The 19,214-nt window shown below is 36.4% G+C and overlaps 1 protein-coding gene across 14 annotated transcripts in view; it reads left to right on the top strand.

Moving 5' to 3' along the window:
* The first annotated feature begins 104 nt into the window (after positions 1-104).
* The window catches only part of Rbm39 (RNA binding motif protein 39), a 32,234-nt gene continuing 13,124 nt past the window's right edge, over positions 105-19,214 (top strand). For 2 of the 14 annotated variants that reach the window (XM_078051691.1, XM_078051687.1), the window contains exons 1-8: positions 106-457; positions 1,068-1,131; positions 2,913-2,962; positions 7,785-7,979; positions 10,634-10,699; positions 10,797-10,850; positions 14,365-14,482; positions 15,678-15,830. In XM_078051691.1, coding sequence (XP_077907817.1) covers positions 1,081-1,131; positions 2,913-2,962; positions 7,785-7,979; positions 10,634-10,699; positions 10,797-10,850; positions 14,365-14,482; positions 15,678-15,830 — 687 coding nt within the window. In that variant the 5' untranslated portion in view covers positions 106-457; positions 1,068-1,080. Of the gene's footprint in view, positions 458-1,067; positions 1,132-1,357; positions 1,431-2,385; positions 2,967-4,154; positions 4,207-6,593; positions 6,670-7,784; positions 7,980-10,633; positions 10,700-10,796; positions 10,851-14,364; positions 14,483-15,677; positions 15,831-19,214 lie in introns of all 14 variants that reach the window. The other 12 variants (XM_078051699.1, XM_078051695.1, XM_078051688.1 and 9 more) reach the window with 11 other exon arrangements.

Here is a 19,214-nt window from a genome sequence, read left to right as displayed (position 1 = left end):
AGGCTCTGCTTAGATCTCGCGATACTTCTCTGTCTCAGTTCTGGAACTCCGGGCAGTTTCTCGCGAGAGTCCGTGCCGAGAGCTCTGGGAGACCCCGCGTGTTTGTGTGTGTGTATGTGTGTTAGTGAATGTGAGTACGGGGAAGCATCGGCCGCCATTTCAGGGAGCTTGCCGACGCTGTCGCAGGGGTGGATCCTGTGCTGCCGAAGCCGCCGTCCTGCTCCTACGTACGGGTTCTTCTAATCCCATTGTTTCTTTTAGATTCGCTCGGGCCTAGTCGCCCTCGGAGCCCGATAAACGGGCTGGGCGGTACCGCGGCCTGGGCCTAGGGGCTTAACAGTAGCAACAGCGGCAGCGGCGGCGGCAGCAGCAGCAGCAGCACTAGCAGCAGCAGCGGCGGCAGCAGCAGCGCAACTGACTCGGGACAAGTACTACAGGCACCCAAAAGGCCGCACAGGTATGGGGGGCGTCGTGGAACTACGTATTTTCAGAGCTTTCCCAAGGTTTGTTGCTTATCGGTGCTCAGTGGCACTTCTGGCGGTTTTTAGCGACTGCCAGGATAGGGGGTACTTCTGCCGAAATAGACTCCATTTCGGTGGCCGCACCCTTATTTTCTGGTCGGGTATTGTCCGTATTCGTGGTGGGGGGCAAGGACCCTAGGGAGACCTGGGGCAGATGGAGTCCTGTCCCTTTGAGGCCTGCGCCGGCCGCGACCTCCCAACATGGCGCCAGTCGAACGCTGCCTTGGTACACAACCCCTCCCAACAGAGGGAGTTTCCCTTGGCCCCTAAAATGGCAGCGCGGGTTTTGTGCCGAAAGAGGCGCTCTCTCTGGAGTCTCTGATTTTAGGGGTTCATTGCGGGGTTTTAAAAATTGGTCAGTGAAGTCTTTTCAAGTCTCGTAAGGGGCGTTTTAGATGGGCAAGCCAAGCCTGATAAAATGCGTGTCAGTTTAATCATTGTAGGGCTTTGAAGGATTTTATCAAGTTTTGGAGCGTGTCGGCCAAGAAAAAAAAAACCAGCTTAATTGAAAAATGTTACTCATAGGATTGTCTTGTTCTTTCCTAGGCGTTTAGAGAAAATGGCAGACGATATTGATATTGAAGCAATGCTTGAGGCTCCTTACAAGAAGGTGAGAAAAAACATGTCGGTGAGGTCTATATATTTCTTAATTTAGCATTATTCACGAAACTACTGCTGAAATGTAAACTAACCTCCCCGGAGCCCTCTTGATTTATCTTATCAGAGATGCATTACGTGTAACTTACAAAAGTAAATATATGCTATTGATGTAATAATATTGTGCAGTAGTTTCACTTCAGCGTGATGAATAAATGCCCATCTATCTCTCTTTGTAGACTTGCCTAACGATATCTCACCTCTACTCCCATGAATTCACCTTTGATTCCAGTGTGAACTGTCAATCATAAGGTAGTAATTGAGTGACTTATCGCTGTACCGTGGTCCCCTAGGTAAAATGACTCAACTAAGAATTACCAGCTCCAGTTTGGTATAGCAAAAAGGTGAATGTAGTGGTTTGGGAAAATAGCAGGGGTCCAAGAATAACAAAGTATAACCAGTCTATGGCAAGTAAATCTTTTAATAAGTCTTTTGAGAAGAAATGGGTGAGATTTTTTAAAATTTATACATATATATACACACATAATATATAAAAGACTGGTGATAGTATATCTTACAACAGGCAGGTGGAGATCTGCTTCTCAGTTAATAATTATAAAATTCTTGGATCCCTGAATAGAAATTTTAAAAAGAAAAAAAAAAAGGCAAAAGAGGCAGTATCACAGCTTAGAGTCACTTGATGACTGTTTTACTGTTCTCCATATTGTTTTGTTTATAATTAGTCCCTGCCATAGTTTTTCACACTTAAAAACTACAAAGGAATTATTTTGGCTAATATAGTATGACCCATTTCAGTAGCACAGTAAAAGTAAGCTGTCTTTTCATTCTTTCACCCAATTGGTGATGAAAATATCAGTATGCATGCATTATCACTGGTGTCACAACTGTAAGTTAGCAGTTATGCTCCTATAGCTGATGTGATCAAACTTTAAAATAAACATTGCGCTAAACCTTTTAAAAATAATACATTTGTTTTGGAGTGTGTAGCACGACCATGTGGTACCTTTTGGATGAATTCTGATAACTTTAAATAGTGAATGTAGTTTTGTAATATTTAGACTCTTGAAGAGCTGCTTTCTGTTTTAATGTTAAAATTCTTGTGTCTTAGTTTAACGTGGATGTAATTCCATGTAAACAGGTATGGAAGTAGGAAATGTTTAGGTTGGACTGGTGGATTATTAATTAACTTTCGTGGGTTCTTGGGAGTCAACATTACTAAAGCAGTGTGAATCCCTGTTTGCTTCAGGGCGAGATGTGTGACAGAGGTGGCATCAAGCTCTTACAGTCCCAACCCTCCAACGGAAATGGGCGAAGATCTCAGGAATGGCATCGGTCACAGGAAATCGATAGTGGCTGGCTGCTAGCATGGCCACTTGGGGCTTAGGCAGAAATAGAGCCATGGTACTGATGAAAGGGACCATAGCACTTGGAATAAAACTCAAAAAAACAAGACTTTATTGATATTTTATAGAAATTACATTTAACCACTTCAGCATTGTAAATGTGGATAACTTAATACCTAACTATGTAAGAAAGTAAAATTTTAACATGTTAATGTGGAGAGATTTTTATTTTTGTATCTTGATGACTTAATTGTAAGCAACAAAGTGGTTATACCATCTAAATTTTTTTATAGCCTTCCATGTTAAACTATAAATAAGTAATTAGTTTTAAAATTGTTTTGTATTTTCTTATTCCTATTCCCTTTACCCTTTGACATCTTGAAATGTTACCACTACGTCCTCATGATGTTCTTCTATCAACCCTGCTTAGGATGAGAACAAGTTGAGCAGTGCTAACGGTCATGAAGAACGTAGCAAAAAGTAAGTTTTAAGAAGGGACCTGGGGGGTGGTGATGAACTTTATGTGATTGAGGTCTTAAATTGTGTTCCTGTGGCTAAGGCATCAAACTGAGGTTCTCTTCTGATACTCTTTTTTTCCTCTTAGAAAACTGATTCTTTACCTTTTGGGAAGAGAAACTCCTTGAGGATAGACTATGGATTCTTATGCCTAGATTTCAGGATATTGAGGTTTCAGGGAACATCTGGATACCTTCCCTTTCCATTATGATAATCTGGTTAATAGTTTGTTTTAAGATGGGCATGGTGCCACCCACCTATAATCCTAGCCACTTGGAGGCCAAGGAAGAGGATTGCAAATTTGAGGCCAGCCTGGGCAACACTACCTCAAAAAAACAAAAAAATGAGCTAGATGCTGTGATACACGCCTGTCATCCCAGCTACTTACGAGGCTGACGCAGGAGGCAAGTTCATGTTGGCCTCAGCAATTATTTTGAGACTGTCTCAAAATAAAAAGGAGTGAGAATGTACCTCATTGGTAGAATGCCTCTGGTTTAAATCCCCAGAAACCAACACAAAAGAATTCCTGCATTAGAACTTTTGTTTGTTGTAAATTTCACTTTGGCTTAATATTTGGTGATAATGTTGATAAAACTGTTTTATTTGTTGAACTTAGGAGACAGAGGTAATATTAGAAATTTTATAACCAGGCCATGGGCAGTGTCCTGAATCATTAAAGAAATTCTACTCCTTGCTGTCTAAAGGCACTTTTGGTAGTGATGAGATAGCATACATAAATACTACTTAGGCATTTTAAACTGCAGTAGATTTAATAGTGAGAATGTACGTTTGAAAATTATGAGTATTTAAGCAATAGAAACTTGCTGCTACAGACTGTTAACAGATTAACTGGATCCCCTTTATAAGGTTGGAGCCTATCAGTTGTTGAAGTTTGCTTTCAGTTCTAAGGTTAGTGATTCTTACACGTGCTGTGGTCATGTTATGAGCATTAAGTTGTTTCACTAGCCTGTTTTTATATGTTAAAGCATTTTGTCAACATTTCTGACCCCATAATATATAATGAAAAATTACCATGTTTGTATAAATATGTCAAAATAGACTGTACTGTCATGTATAACTAAAAAGAACAAATAAAAAAAGAAAAATATTAAGATGGCCACTTAATTTGATTCTTTTTGGCTCTTTTTCTCCTAAGAGCTCAAAGTGCTTCATAACTACCTCAGTCATCCTCACAACAGCTTTGTTAGGTAGGTTGATAATAATTTCATAAAATAGATGACAAAATTTTTGGATTTGGGTTTGCTGGGCCAGTAATTCTTTTTAAATGCCCTTAAAATAATGATAGTAATGGATAATTTGTGGAAAACATCCTTTTTCCTGTACAGGCTTATGTGGTAATAATTTAGTTTCTTATTTATCACAGGTGAATGTGGGTATCAGGTTGAGTTTCATCTTGATTGTATGAGATAGCTAATTATTTCAGGGTTTATGTCATCTGGTTTTAAACCTTTACAAAAGTAATGTTTTCTTAGTGTTTCTGATTTGAGTTTTTGAATCAAAAAACCCAGGAACAGGTTTCTGTATTGACATAAATTATCCCATGTAGATGTCATACCTCTCAGCTAGGTAAAAGCTATGATTTTTACCTTAAATGTCAAAAGGATGAGGTCATACACTTTAGGATGCAGACTTTTATTGTACATTTTCTGAAGTTACCCCTTGCCCCTAATGTCATCTAAGAGTTTATATTTGTTGTTGTCCTGCATCTAAAAATCTTCAAGGCCAGCAAGCTTTTATAAGGAAATCAAGCATCAGGCTCTGCATAATTGGTATTTAGTGGCCTTAATTTAATGTAATGTAAAGAATCCTGAGGGCTGGGTGTGGCAGTACATTCCTATAATCTAGTGGTTTGGGGGCTGAGTCAGGAGATTCCCAAATTTAAAGCCAGCCTCAGCAACTTGGCAAGACCCTGTCTAAGAAAGGACTGGGAATATGGCCCAGTGATTAGTGGCCCTAGGTTCAATCCCTGCTACCAAAAAAATTAAAAGTCCTGAGGACTAAATACGAAGAATCCGTAATTTAATTGGCCATATGATTCTTTGAGGGAGGCCTGTTTCCCAATACTCTTTTAAAATGTATAAAATATTTCTGTCAGAATTTCTGTCCTAAATTAAATCTGGTTGTATAAATGATACCTTTGTTTAGTCAGGAACTTTTTAAAAAATTTTTTTTCTGAAGGAACTTTATTTTTCAAATTAATTTGAACATAAAAAATTTTTGCCTTTAGGAAAAATTGTCTTACAAAGGAAAATGCTGCTTTGCATTTTTCCACACTAAAACTGTGTTTAAAAAAGCCACTGACTCTTGATGTAGTTCTTAATAAGGTAATATGAAAGTTCCCAGTGAGAAATAGTCCACTGTGTTTCTTTTTTAAAAAATAGTGTTCCTGAACATGTAACACTTCATTGTATCCCAGTAATAAAAGGAACTGTTTCATATAACACAAAAGGTTACCAATTAGCTTGTTATTGAAGAGCTACACTCCTGAGTTTGGCAAGACCTCAAAATATGCTTTGTACAGTAACTTTAAGTACCTGAGGTTGCCCTCATGGAAGTATTTGTTAGTGTAACCAATTTTGCAAAGTATAAACTGGCATCTGTTCCTTTCAGCTCAAATTAGAGAACTACTCAAAAAAGGATAACAGTAAAATGACACAGTTGAAATATTTGGCTACTGTGGTGTGGATTATCTATAAATTTTGGGATAAATGACTTTTCTATTTTTTTTCTTATTTTCCAGAATACTTTGCATTTAAAATTTAGATCTTCTTACATGGAAGAGGTCAAATCCAGTTATAGCAAAACACCTTTACAGCAGAGGCCATATAACCAAAAAGTCCAAAGGCCCAGACCAGTGGACCATTTACTTCAATGATGTTCAGTACAAAATTCCACTGCCACTAAAGACTTTGGAAAGTCCCATTTAAGTTGTAACAGGATTTGACTATTAGTATGGATTTTGATAACAGTTATTTAGTTAACCTAACACGTATTCTTTGAAGCTGGAATTTGTTACAGAGAAGTATACTGGTTTCTTATATAACTTTTTGTCTGGACTTATATGTAGAAGATTATGTTTCCTTAATGTCTTAGTACATTGTTGTCTTTTTACCTGTCGGGGGTTGCCTTCAGATGTGGGTGGGAACTCATTTACAAAAAGTCCTAGGAACTTAAGTTAAAATTAGCTCTCTGATTTTTGAAGTCTTTTCTTTGGCAGAGTATATTTTGGGGTCTGTGAGAGATAAATATAGAGGTTGGCTACCTGTGTTATGGACCATCTGTGAAGAGAGAAAATCTTTATTAATAGTGTCTTTTGTGGGGAATAAAATACTTTTTATCTTGTCCCCTAATTTGAATTATGTATGGTTATAAACACATACTTTTGGTTTTAACCATCTCACAGAATTTTGTAAGAGATAGTGTGAGGTTTTTGAGGCAAAATGGAATGTTATCTGTTGCCCTTCTGGGCATTGCTTTGACTTCTATATAAATAATGAGTGTAGCCTAATTTTCTGTCATGTGCTGCCTAGCATATACATTTCTGACAGTCAGGTGGATTATCTTGAAATTTTAGACAAAGTTTCTGCCTCCTTGGAAAGCTCTACATCTCCTTGTGATTGGAGTGTGGGTTTCAAGATTCCAGAAGGTGGGTGTCTTCATTTTCTATTTTCAATGCACTCTAAGGTGACCTGCTTATGGGTTCTCTGAGGCGGACCTCAGTTGCTCTTATGCTAACTACTTTGATAAGGACTCAACAGTTAATTAAATTTCCAGATAATGATGTAGCGTTCTCAGTATTCAATTTTTAAACTACTACACATGGACGTTTTAGTGGAATAAATTTTATTTTGAAATGTCTTTTAATTTATATTGAAAATCTGAAGGCACCTCTAATTAGATGATGACACAGATATAGATTGTAAGCTTTAATTATGAAATTAAGGGTAGAATACTGTGAAGAATTTAGAAATGAAGATATATATATATATATATAACTGGATTTTTTTTTTTTACCTTTCAGAGTTTGTGATTTTATAAAGATTTGTGAAGGTCAAGTTGATTATTTTATTGCACTCCACAGGCTTGTGTAAACTGGTGTAAAAATGGCATTCTCCATTTTCTGGTGTATTTATTACAACTTTAAATTTTAAGTATTTTAAATAGTCACTTGAATGTCTGATAGTTTCAAAGTGCATTCAACTGCATTAGTTCTAAGTGTCCTTTGTTATTGTTTCTTTGCTTATGAAAAGCAAAATGTTGATGCCTATGTGGCCCTTTGAAAGTATAAAATGTTCTGTAAATTGTTTAAAAATGGACTTAGCATTATGAAAACTTTTATATGTGAACAACTACTATTACTCATGGATTTATTGTAACTTGATTTTAGTACTTTACCTTGTGGATTATAATAATGCTTATTTAGATGGTTAGCATGAAAGTTTTACTGAAATGCTCAGGTTTTTCTTGTACCTGGCAACTAGTCCTATTTCTCATTAAAGCTGTAGCTGACTCAGGAAATCCTTGCACTTCCTGCTCTTAAAACACTATGGCTCACAATACATTGATTGATCATTTTCAATTATAAGGCAAAGATGGGGGTAGTGTTAACCACATCTAGAATTTTTTTTAAAATATGATTATGTATCATTGTATGATAGTTAATAGCAGAATGAGTTTACAAAAGGATAAAAATTCTGAGTGTTAAATAGCATATTTTGGTGGGGTTTTAAAACAGCAAGATAATGATGATTTGTTTTCTTCTCAGGAGAAAAAAAAGCAAGAGCAGAAGTCGAAGTCATGAACGAAAGCGAAGCAAAAGTAAGGAACGAAAGCGAAGTAGAGATAGAGAAAGGAAAAAGAGCAAAAGCCGGGAACGGAAGCGAAGTAGAAGCAAAGAAAGGAGACGTAGCCGCTCAAGAAGTCGAGATCGAAGATTCCGAGGCCGTTATAGAAGTCCCTAGTATGTAACTATAATTATGATTTTTGGTTGGAGGGTCATTCTCTGGGTATTTGGGGAGCAATTTAACTTAAGAGATTTGAATTAGGAGACTTTATTTTTCAGTAAGTGGTTAAAAGTATTAAAAATTAAGGATGTTGCCATTAAAGATTAGAAAAGCAAAGGTACAATGTTTGAAGAAATAAATGAAATTTCTATTTTACCAGGTATACTAGCTTATTTTTTGTCAATCTAGCTAAAATTCTAATTGTATGCCCATCAAAGTTAGACTGAAGCACTGTCATGCTTGAAAAAAGAAAGCTTAAAGGTGTGTGAGCTATAAAATATTTTTATTAAATGTATAAGATTTAAAACTTAGGTGTATAGATTACAAATGTGATTAATTAATATTAAGTTACATATTTGGCTCTTTCCAGCTGAAACTACAGATACTTTATGAATTTGTTACATGTGGTCCTTGATAAAGATCATTTGTTAGGCTCATCACACATTATTTTTAAGCCCTCTTAAATAGTAGTGAGATACTTTAAAAGTGCTTTGAAGATTAAATTACTACAGGATATTTGATGTGGTTAAACAAGTCGGAAGGAAGATAAAAAATACCTGTATTAACTTTGGAAAGACAATTCTAAGAATGGATTGAAACTACTAGTAATCCTTAATGCTTTGATGTTATTTCCTATTTAATCACAGTTATAAACTATATGGGAAATACATACCTTCAGTTTTATTTTTTGAATGATTGAGAATAGAATTCAGAGAGACCTGAAACAGTCCTGGTTCTTTTGAAAGATACTTAGCTCTCTTTTTTTCTTGTCTTTTAAGAAGGAACTAACTTGGAGTAAGTTGATAATGAGTAATAAATGAGATAGTAATGTAAAATTACTTAAGAGTACTTCCTAGAATTATGGAGTGTTTTGATATTGAAGGCACTGGGAGTTAGTAACAGATTTCTGATTATGGATCTTTTCATGTTTAATGAATTGAACTACCTTTTTTCTAGGTTTCTCCAACATGCCTTTTTAATATAATTTTTCACTATCTGAAAATGGACCACAAAGCTATTTTAATTCTAAATGTTGTATTAAAATTCTTTGCTTTTTGTCCAGTTCCTCAAGTTATTGTATTACTAAAATGGGAATATATAACATCATTTTGCCAGAATGAACCAAATGGAAGCAGTTACCTTCAACTGTTTCTAATTTGAATGCATATTTAATTTCTGCTTATAATCCTGATCTTAATGGTTTAAAATTTGTTTCGGGTTTCAAATGATTTTTAACTATGGAGGCTATCATGGAGATTGATTCAGAATTAAAGGGAAAGGAAGTAGTTTATAGATTCTTTCTTAAATTTTAATTTATCCAGAAAATGTATATTCTCAATTATCATTTGTCTGAATTGGAAAGGACCTTTCTCATTATAAAAGAATTGTATTTGGAAGTGCTTGGTCATTATAAGTAGAAGTTTTCATCAAAACTAAACCAAATTTGTTTCGTGGCCTCTTTGTTTTTTAATATATATATATTTTTAGTTGTAGTTAGACATAATATCTTTATTTTATTTGTTTTTAGGTGGTGCTGAGGATTGAACTCAGCACCTCACACGGGCTAGGCAAGCACTCTACCGCTGAGCCACAACCCCAGTCCCTAATGGGCTCATTTAATTTTGGTACTCTGGAGTAGGATAGCAGGATGAGCACTAAAGTACATATATCCAACTGGTCCCTATAAGTTAGCTTCTTGTTTACAAGGCACAAAAGTTACCAATTTTATAAAAGTCACCTAATATCTGTTCCAAAATATTTTTTTAATTCAGGAAATTCTCAGATTTTCTGAAGAGTTGGTAAATTGCCATCATACAATTTTTATGGACTATTTTGTTACAGAGAACTGAAGTACAGTGCACTAAGGTGTGCCTTTGTGCTGTGTAAGACTATTGCATAGATAAAATTCTAATGACTATGTAAGGAATTTTTCCCTTTTTAGCTGGGTGTGATGGCACATACCTGTAATCCCAGTGACTCAGGAGGCTGAAACAGGAGTATTGCAAGTTCAAGGTCAGCCTCAGTACTTTAAGCCAGCGCCCTGAGCAACTTAGTGAGACCCTGTCTCAAAAAAGGGTGGGGTTATTGCTCAGTGGCAAAATGCCATTGGGTTCAGTTCTCATTTTGAAAAGAAGTTGTTGAAACAAAAAAACATATATTGTATATGTATATGTAAAATTTTCATATGTGCTCTCAAGAAAGTATCTACAAATGGATTCTTGGGATCTGCACACAAAATAGTTTAAGTTACTGCTGATGTGAGGAAAGTTCAGAGGGATCTAGTTTTACATGTGTGCTTTTCAAGTCTCAGGAATATATTCATATATATTTTGAAAAGTATTTGCGAATGGGTGCAAACATTTTCAGAATCTTAAATATTTGAGGCTGTAACCTATGGTCTTGGCACCTCAAAGTGGTCCAGGATGGATAAATATAAGGGCAAGCATGCCTGGGAAAGAGTTAAGCTTTTTCGAAGTCTTTTTGTTTCCTCTTCATACTTGAGGTGGAAAACAAGCAGCCTAACAATGTAAAACTTGCTGGAGAGCGCATGAATGCGATCTTAGCAAGACCCTAAACCTGTAACTAGTGTAATTTTGTGTTTCCTTTTTAGCTCCGGACCAAAATTTAACAGTGCCATCCGAGGAAAGATTGGGTTGCCTCATAGCATCAAATTAAGGTTTTTAAACATACTTCTGAATTGTTTAAATTGTTTTTCAAGGAACTTCTGTGATTTACATGTTTGGAGTAACTTCTGAAACTTTTTAACTTTGCAGCAGACGACGTTCCCGAAGCAAAAGTCCATTCAGAAAAGACAAGAGTCCTGTGAGGTAGCTGTTGTCCCTTTTTTTTTTTTCCCCCTTTTAAACTTCTAGTTTTATATGGGTTTTGCCAAAATGAGAAAAGGGGCGGGGGAAACACTTTTGCAGTTCATGTTACTTCTAAATTTAACCCCAATAATTTGGATCACGTTATATATGTTGTTTTCTTTAGTAGTATTAATACCTTGAAGTAAATGTGAATTGTCATGTGAGTTTTCAGTAGCTTTTATTTTAATTTCTTTTATTTAAAAAGAGCGAAACACTATTATGATGTGTAGGTAACTTATTTGAGTTAACAGAATTTTTTTTTTTTTAAAGAGGGAGAGAGAGAGAGATTTTTTTTTAATATTTATTTTTCAGTTCTCTGCAAACACAACATCTTTGTTTGTATGTGGTGCTGAGAATCGAACCCGGGCCGCATGCATGCCAGGCGAGCGCGCTACCACTTGAGCCACATCCCCAGCACCTAACAGAATTTTCAGTAGCTAAAGAAAGGTTCAAAAGACTTGACTAATTTTTGTTATTAGTAAATAAAGAAAGAGTCAAAGTAGTTGTAACAAGTTTTAAATAGCTCTACTTTTTAAAATTTTTTTTGTTATCAATGGATCTTTATTTTATTTGCTTATTTATAGGTGGTACTAGGAATGGAACACAGAGCCTCACACGTAGGAGGCAAGTGCTCTCACGCTGAGCTACAACTCCAGCCCCAGTAGCTCTACTTTTCTGAATTAGGGCTGGGGATATAGCTCAGTTGGTAGAGTGCTTGCCTTGCATACATAAGGCCCTGGGTTCAATCCCAGGCACCACAAATTTTTTTTTTTTTTTTTTTTTTTTTTTTTTTTTTAAAGAGAGAGTGAGAGACAGAGGGGGACAGAGAGAGAGAGAGAGAATTTTAACATTTATTTATTTTTTTCTTAGTTCTTGGCGGACACAACATCTTTGTTGGTATGTGGTGCTGCTGAGGATCGAACCCGGGCCGCACGCATGCTAGGCGAGCGCGCTACCGCTTGAGCCACATCCCCAGCCCCAAAATTTTTTTCTTTACTTAATTAAGTAGTTTATTCTTATGCTCAGATTCTCAAAGCTTTACATGGATTATTTGTCTCCTAAATAACAGTCCTGTCAAGTATGTCATTTAAAAAAATATATTTATTTTTATGTGGTGTTGAGAATCAAACCCAGTATGCGAGGCAAGCACTGCAACACTGAGTTACAGCCCCAGCCCCCAAGTATCGTTTTTGTTTAAGGAAAAATTTTCTGTATAATAGCTTTTTTTTTTTTTTGGTACCAGGGATTGAACTCAGGGTAACTTAACCACTGTGCCACATCCCTAGCCCTTTATTATATCATATTTAGAGACAGGGTCTCATTTAGTTGCTTAGTGCTTCACTGTTGCTGAGGCTGGCTTAGAACTTATGATTCTCCTCCCCCATCCTGGGATTATAGGAGTGCACCACCACACCTGGCTGTGGTAGCATTCTTTCCTGTCATTTCTAACGTATCTTAAAAAAAAGGAGTATTATTATTATGTTTTTTACTCCTTTTTTTTTTAGGTGGACACAATATTTTTATTTTTATGTGGTGCTGAGAACAGAACCCAGGCATGCCAGGCGAGCACGCTACCACTTGAGCCACATCCCCAGCCCTAGGGAGTATTATTTTTTAATATATGTTTTTTGGTTTTAAATGGACACAATGCCTTTATCTATCTATCTATCTGTTTATTTATTTGTTTATTTTATCGTGGTGCCGAGGATCTATTCCGATGCCTCACATGTTCTAGGCAAGCACTCTACCATTGAACCACAACCCCAGTTCTAAAAAAGGAGTATTGTTTAAACTTTGAGTTGTGTGTTTTTGTCTGTTATAGTTACACTGCAGAATTTAGGATTTGATAAACATCTTAATGATTCTTAAATTTTCTTTCTAATGAAACATTTACTTGTTTTAGTTGTTAGTGGACCTTTATTCGTGCTGAGATGTGAACCCAGTGCATTACACATGCTAGACAGGTTCTTTACACTGAGCCAAAACCCCAGCTTCTAGGCTTATATCTTTAAGGATTAAGTGAGGACCTAGATACTTTGGAACAGAAGTATTATTTTGGGGGACAGGGTGTATGACTGAGCCACATCCCAAGCCCTATTTTGGATTTTAGAGTTGCAACGTGCCTCTCTCTGTTTTATAGAATGGCTTTGAACACATGATCCTCCTGCCTTAAGCTTTCCAAGCCACTGGGATGACAGACATGTTGTCGTGTGCCTGGCCAGAGATATATATTTTTTTTTTTAAAGAGAGAGTGAGAGAGGAGAGAGAGAGAGAGAATTTTTAATATTTATTTTTAGTTCTCGGCGGACACAACATCTTTGTTGGTATGTGGTGCTGAGGATCGAACCCAGGCCGCACACATGCCAGGCGAGCGCGCTACGGTTTGAGCCACATTCCCAGCCCGATATTTTTCCTTTAAATTTGTGAAAATTTAGTTTTATCTGTTGTGCTTTTGTTTTTTTCTGTTGAGCATTTAGAAGTATGTTCTGTATTTATGCCTTTTTCTTATTGATACTTGTTAAAGTAATTTCCTTTTTTAGTTAAAAAAAATTAAATATACGTGTAGATGGACAGAATGCTTTTATTTTATTTATTATGTGGTGCTAAGGATCAAACCCAGTGCCTTACACATGCTAGGCAAGTGATCTGCCATTGATGTGTAGCCCTGGCCGATTTTTAGGTTTTGATTTAGTTATGATTACTGTTTCTGTGGTCTTCAATTATTTCAAAAAATCATGATTCAGATGCTAAACTTGTTGAGTTTTATAAGCTTAATATAATTATAAACAGCTAGCTTACTTTTTGTAAAATAAACTAGCTTTCCTTACGTGAAGTACGTTTTATCATTTATGGTTTTATTATTTTTGTCTTTATCATTTTTGATTTTTAAACAATTTAATGGCCTCATGGTTTTGTTGTGGGGAAACCATCCACTGTACAGATTTTTCATGTATGGTACTTGTGGTCAGGGTTTGTATTATTGTCATTAAACTGTTAATTTGTCTGAGTTACCTTTTAATATTGTAGAGAAATGACTACTTTGAACATTGTAAGTTAAGTGGAGGTCTGTCCTGATAGAATGCAAAATGTGATTAGAAGATACATTTAGGGGGCTGAGGATGTGGCTCAAGTGGTAACGTGCTCGCCTGACATGTGTGTGGCCCGGGTTCAATCCTCTCAGCACCACATACAAAGATGTTGTGTCTGCCAAAAAAACCAAAAAATAAATATTAAAATTCATTCTTTCTCTGTCTCTCCCCCCCCTTAAAAAAAAAAAAGATTTAGTCATTATTCTGTTGAAGGAATTGAGTCACATGAAAATGAATTATAGACATTGTGTATATAAATTTAGTAAATGGACTTGGATATAGGTATTAATTTTGATAAAAGTTTATTCTGCTTACTGAAAACGTACTTTTAAAAATTACTTAAAAGGAACAAGTTATAAAGTTAATTCTGTGTTCTTTATTCTTAGGGAACCTATTGATAATCTAACTCCTGAGGAAAGAGATGCCAGGACAGTTTTCTGCATGCAGTTGGCAGCAAGAATTCGACCAAGAGATTTGGAAGAGTTTTTCTCCACAGTAGGAAAGGTAACAACCTTTTTAAGGGAGGTCAAGTAGTAGGTGGAAATTGGAGTGCTTTAAAAGTTAGTATTATGGCAGGTAAAATGGAGAAAACATATATGCTCCAAGTTTTTCATGAGATTTATTTTTGTTATCCTGCCCATAAATAACTTTTTCCATATCTGTAAGTTAGTGTGTTAGAGTTAATGTAATTGCCCTTTCATCAAAATTCTTAAATAGTGTTGGTCAGGTAAGTGGGTCATCAAGATATGGGAAACTCTGGTTTCTTTTATTTTTGGTACTAGGGATTGAACCCATGCATGCTCTACCATTGTACGGTATCCCCAGTCTAATATTTTGATATTCGATCTTTGAATTTTTTTTTTTGTTTTGTTTTTAAGAGAGAATTTTTTAGTTTTCAGTGGACACAACATTTTTTTTTATTTTTATGTGGTGCTGAGGATCGAACCCAGCGCCCTGTTCATGCCAGGCGAGCGCGTTACCGCTTGAGCCACATCCTCAGCCTCTGGTCTTTTGAATTTGCTAAGGGTCTTGCAGAGTTGCTGAGGCTGGCTTTGTTTGAACATGGAGTTTTCTTGCTTCAGTGTCTGTACACCTTGTGATTACACCTGTGCACCACTGTGCCTTCTGAGAAAATGTTTTGATTCCCAGTCAGTGAGAAAAGTAAAAAAACGGAGGGGTTAGCTGAATGGAGGGTACTTGTAGTCATAGTCACTTGGGAGGCCAGCCTGGCAAAATAACAAGCCCTTTCTGGAAAAAAAAAAAAAGAGGAAAGGAAGAAAAAGTTTAAGGATTGATCTGAGTATTAGAGACCATCCTTAGTATGCATGAAGTCTTGGGTTCGCTCCTCAACACAAAGAAAAAAAAATAGAATGCCAATAATCCTTGAAATTTATCGCTTTTTTTGTGTCTCTGTGCATGCTGCAGTTTGAAGTCAGGGAACTTTATTTCTTCATACTTTGTTCCATCATCAATGCACCTTGTTTTCTGAATACATATTTTATATTCCTGTGTTTGTTTCTGTGGTACTGGTGGTCAAACAAAAGGCTGACAAAGTAATAGACAAAATGTTGTACCACTGAGTTGTAGTCCTAAACCTATTCAAGTAATTCGTGTCTGCTTTTGAAATAATTATATTCATATAGGTCACAGTGCATTATTGCTCAAGCAGAATTCTATTAAATGTTTATTTTCTTTTCAGGTTCGAGATGTGAGGATGATTTCTGATAGAAATTCAAGACGTTCCAAAGGGATTGCCTATGTGGAGTTTGTCGATGTTAGCTCAGTGCCTCTAGCAATAGGATTAACTGGCCAGCGTGTTTTAGGAGTGCCCATCATAGTACAGGCATCACAGGTAATTTTTTTCTTAAGAATTGAGTTACTGATACTGGAAGCCTCCTACATCTTGCTGAAATGATATTATGTCCTGATGAGGTTTTATGTACATTAATCATCACATTACCTTGAGTCAGATATTAGGTTGCTTTATTGAAACTTTGTTGTGACTGCTGTGATATACTGTGTTCTTAACACCATATTGGTGCCACACACGTGTAATCCCTGTGAATCCAGAGGCTGAGTCAAGAGGATCACAGTTCATAGTCATATTCAGCATTTCAGCGAGGCCAAAAGAAAGTTGGCAAGACCTTGTCTCAATAAAAAGGTCTGGGAAGGGGCTGGGGATGTGGCTCAAGCAGTAGCACACTTGCCTGGCATGTGCGGCCCTGGGTTCGATTCTCAGCATCACATACAAACAAAGATGTGTGTCTGCTGAAAACTAAAAAATAAATATTAAAAAATTCTCTCTTTAAAAAAAAAAAAAAAGGTCTGGGAAGTGATTCAATGGTAGAGTGCCTTTTGTTTAAATACCTATTAACCCCCCAATAAATAAATAAATGCACCTTAATCTAAGTTACAAACATTCATTTCATTAAAGGCTGGGTGCCATGGTGCAAACCTGAAATCTCAGCGGCATCAGAAGCTTGAATTACTATTTTAGCATGACTTTGTCAAAATAAATAGGGGTGGGAATATTGCTCAGTTTTAAGCATCCCTGTGCCTGATATTTGGTAAAAAAAAAAAAAAAAAAAGACCTGAAAAAAACTTAATGTTGAGTATCATGAATGTATTTTCTCAAGAGTGTATTTTCTGGCTGGACTTTCTGGCACATTCCTATAATCCCAGTAATTTGGAAGGCTGAGGCAGGAGGATCTCAAGTTCAAAGCCAGCCTCAGCAAAAACAAGAGAGCTGCGCAACTCAGTGAGATCCCGTCTCTAAATAAAATACAAAATAGGGCTGTGGATACGACTCAGTTTAATTCCCTGCCCCTCCAAAAAGGTAGTACTTTTGGGGCCCAGGAGTGCTGGAGGTTACTTGCAATCCCTGCAGCTCAGGAGGCTGAGGCAGAAGGATCACCAGGTAAAGCCATCCTCAGCAACTTACCCAGATCTTGTTTCTAAATGCAATTTAAAAATGGGCTGACAATGTGGTTCAGTATTTAAATGCCCTTGGGTTCAATCCCTGGTACAAAAAAGATAAATGAATGTTTTCTTTCACATGGTTTTTATTTAAAGAATTTACAAAAGAAATTTTTAGCTGTATAAGGTCCTTTACTTAATTTATATTCGATGCTGAGAAACCCAGTGCCTCACATGCTAGGTAAGAGCTCTACCACTGAGCCACAAACCAGCCCTAAAAAAGTTTTTAGTTGTGATGGATATAGCACCCTTATTTATTTATTTATTTATTTATTTATTTATTTATTTATTTATATGTAGTGCTGAAGATCAAATCTAGTACCTCAACACATGCTAGGCAAGTGGTCTGCCACTGAGTTACAGCCCCAGCCTTAAAAAAAATTTTTTTTTTTTTAAGTAATATCTTTACTGGTGGCTGGGTTGCTCACACCAGTGAGGTATGAAAGGAAAAGAAAAAGAATCTTCTTCATTAATTTTTTTTTTTTAAATAGAGTAGTTTGAAACCATTGGTTACAAGATTCTTTTGAACATAAGGGTTTTTTGGGGGGTGGGGTATTTGAGGTAGAATGTGGTAACACTTTATCTCTGAACTACAGACCAGACAATCCCCTTTCCCCATTTTGTGAGACAGGTTCTCACTAAGGGCTTAACCCTTCACTAAGTTGCTGAGCCTCTCCTTGAACATGAGATCTTCCCACCTTAGCTTCCCAGGTGACTGGGATTATAGATGTGTGTACCATTGCTCCCATATTAGGTAAGATGTTAAAATCTCATTTGAAGTATTTTTGTTTAATATTCAGTTTATGATTTATTGATACCTCAGAGTATTTGAGAATTGCTTTGTGGAAACAAATTTACTTTCATATTTTAGTTATTTTGTACACAGAAAAATCAGGATGCCTAAGTCTATTGATTATGTATTTTGAAACTATCCTTAGGATTCATTACTCTATACATACTGAATAAGCAACCATTTTCTGTTGCTAGTCAGCTTTTTTTTTTTGGTGGAGGTCTGAACTGGGGTTTGAACTAAGGGGCACTCCGCCACAGAGACACGTCCCCATCCCTATTTTGTATTTATAGACAGGATTTCACTGAGTTGCTTCGCACCTCACTTTTTTAAGACTTGGCTTTGAACTCCATGATTCTCCTGCCTCAGCCTCATGCAGCTTTTTTTTTTTCATGGCAGATACGTTTAAATATTTTGTGCAATAAGCTAGAAGAACAATGGCTCGTCTTTTTTCTCCTTTAATACTAAATGTCTGAATCAGGGTCACTTTTCAGCTGAGCTGCATCCCAATACTGTGTGTGTGTGTGTGTGTGTGTGTGTGTGTGTGTGTGTGTTTTGAATAACTTTATGTAGTTCTGATGATCCACTTTGGTGCCTCACACGTGCTAAGCATTTGCTCTACCACTAAACCAGAAAATGAGTCCTTCTAAGCACCATTTGAGACAGATTTAAGTTAATCACTAAGTTGGTTAAGTTGGTCTTGAGCTCATTTATCCATTTTGAGCTCAGTTATCAGCCTCCTGAGTCATCTGAAGTTGTTTGCTTTTCAATTACTGAAATACATTCATTACTCCATAAGTCTTCAGTTCATCAAAATTACATAATGCTTTTGAAGTTGCGTACAAACTTGATAGAGTATGTCATGTCTACTGTTAACTGCTAAACTGTAAGTGTAGCCAAATTGCTTGTTAGATTAATTTTTACCATTGTATTATATGTCCTTTGTTTTCATGATTATTAATCCTGAGTAATGGTCTTTATAAACTGGATAGGAAAATAATCATAGGTTGGACTAAGGCGATGGCTCAGTTGCAGAGAGCTTGCCTAGCATGTATGAGGCACTGTGTTCACTCCTTAGCACACCATGTTTTTTTTTTTTTTTTAAAGGCATTCCGTCCATCTACAGTTACCAGAAAATTTAAAAAATAAATAATCCTAGCTCAAGTTATTTGTCAGAATGAATAAGAAACCCAGTAGGTGTATGTGAATAAAACTGACCTCTCATAAAGATACTAATACTACTGAATGTACATTCTAGTTTGTGACCAGACAGGATCCTTCTGTCAGAATGTAAAATGTAGTTTTGTGGTGGATTTAATTTTACATATGAAATATGGATTTTGTGTATTGTGTGTGTGGTGGGGTCCTGGGGATTGATCCCAGAGCCTTGTGCATACAAGGCAAGCACTCTATCAACTGAGCTGTATCTCCAGCCCCTTGCATATGAAATACATGACTTGCATATACTTA

This window comes from Ictidomys tridecemlineatus, chromosome 5, assembly GCF_052094955.1.
Source record: "Ictidomys tridecemlineatus isolate mIctTri1 chromosome 5, mIctTri1.hap1, whole genome shotgun sequence".
NCBI lineage: Eukaryota > Metazoa > Chordata > Mammalia > Rodentia > Sciuridae > Ictidomys > Ictidomys tridecemlineatus.
This window is presented reverse-complemented; position numbering and strand designations above follow the sequence as displayed.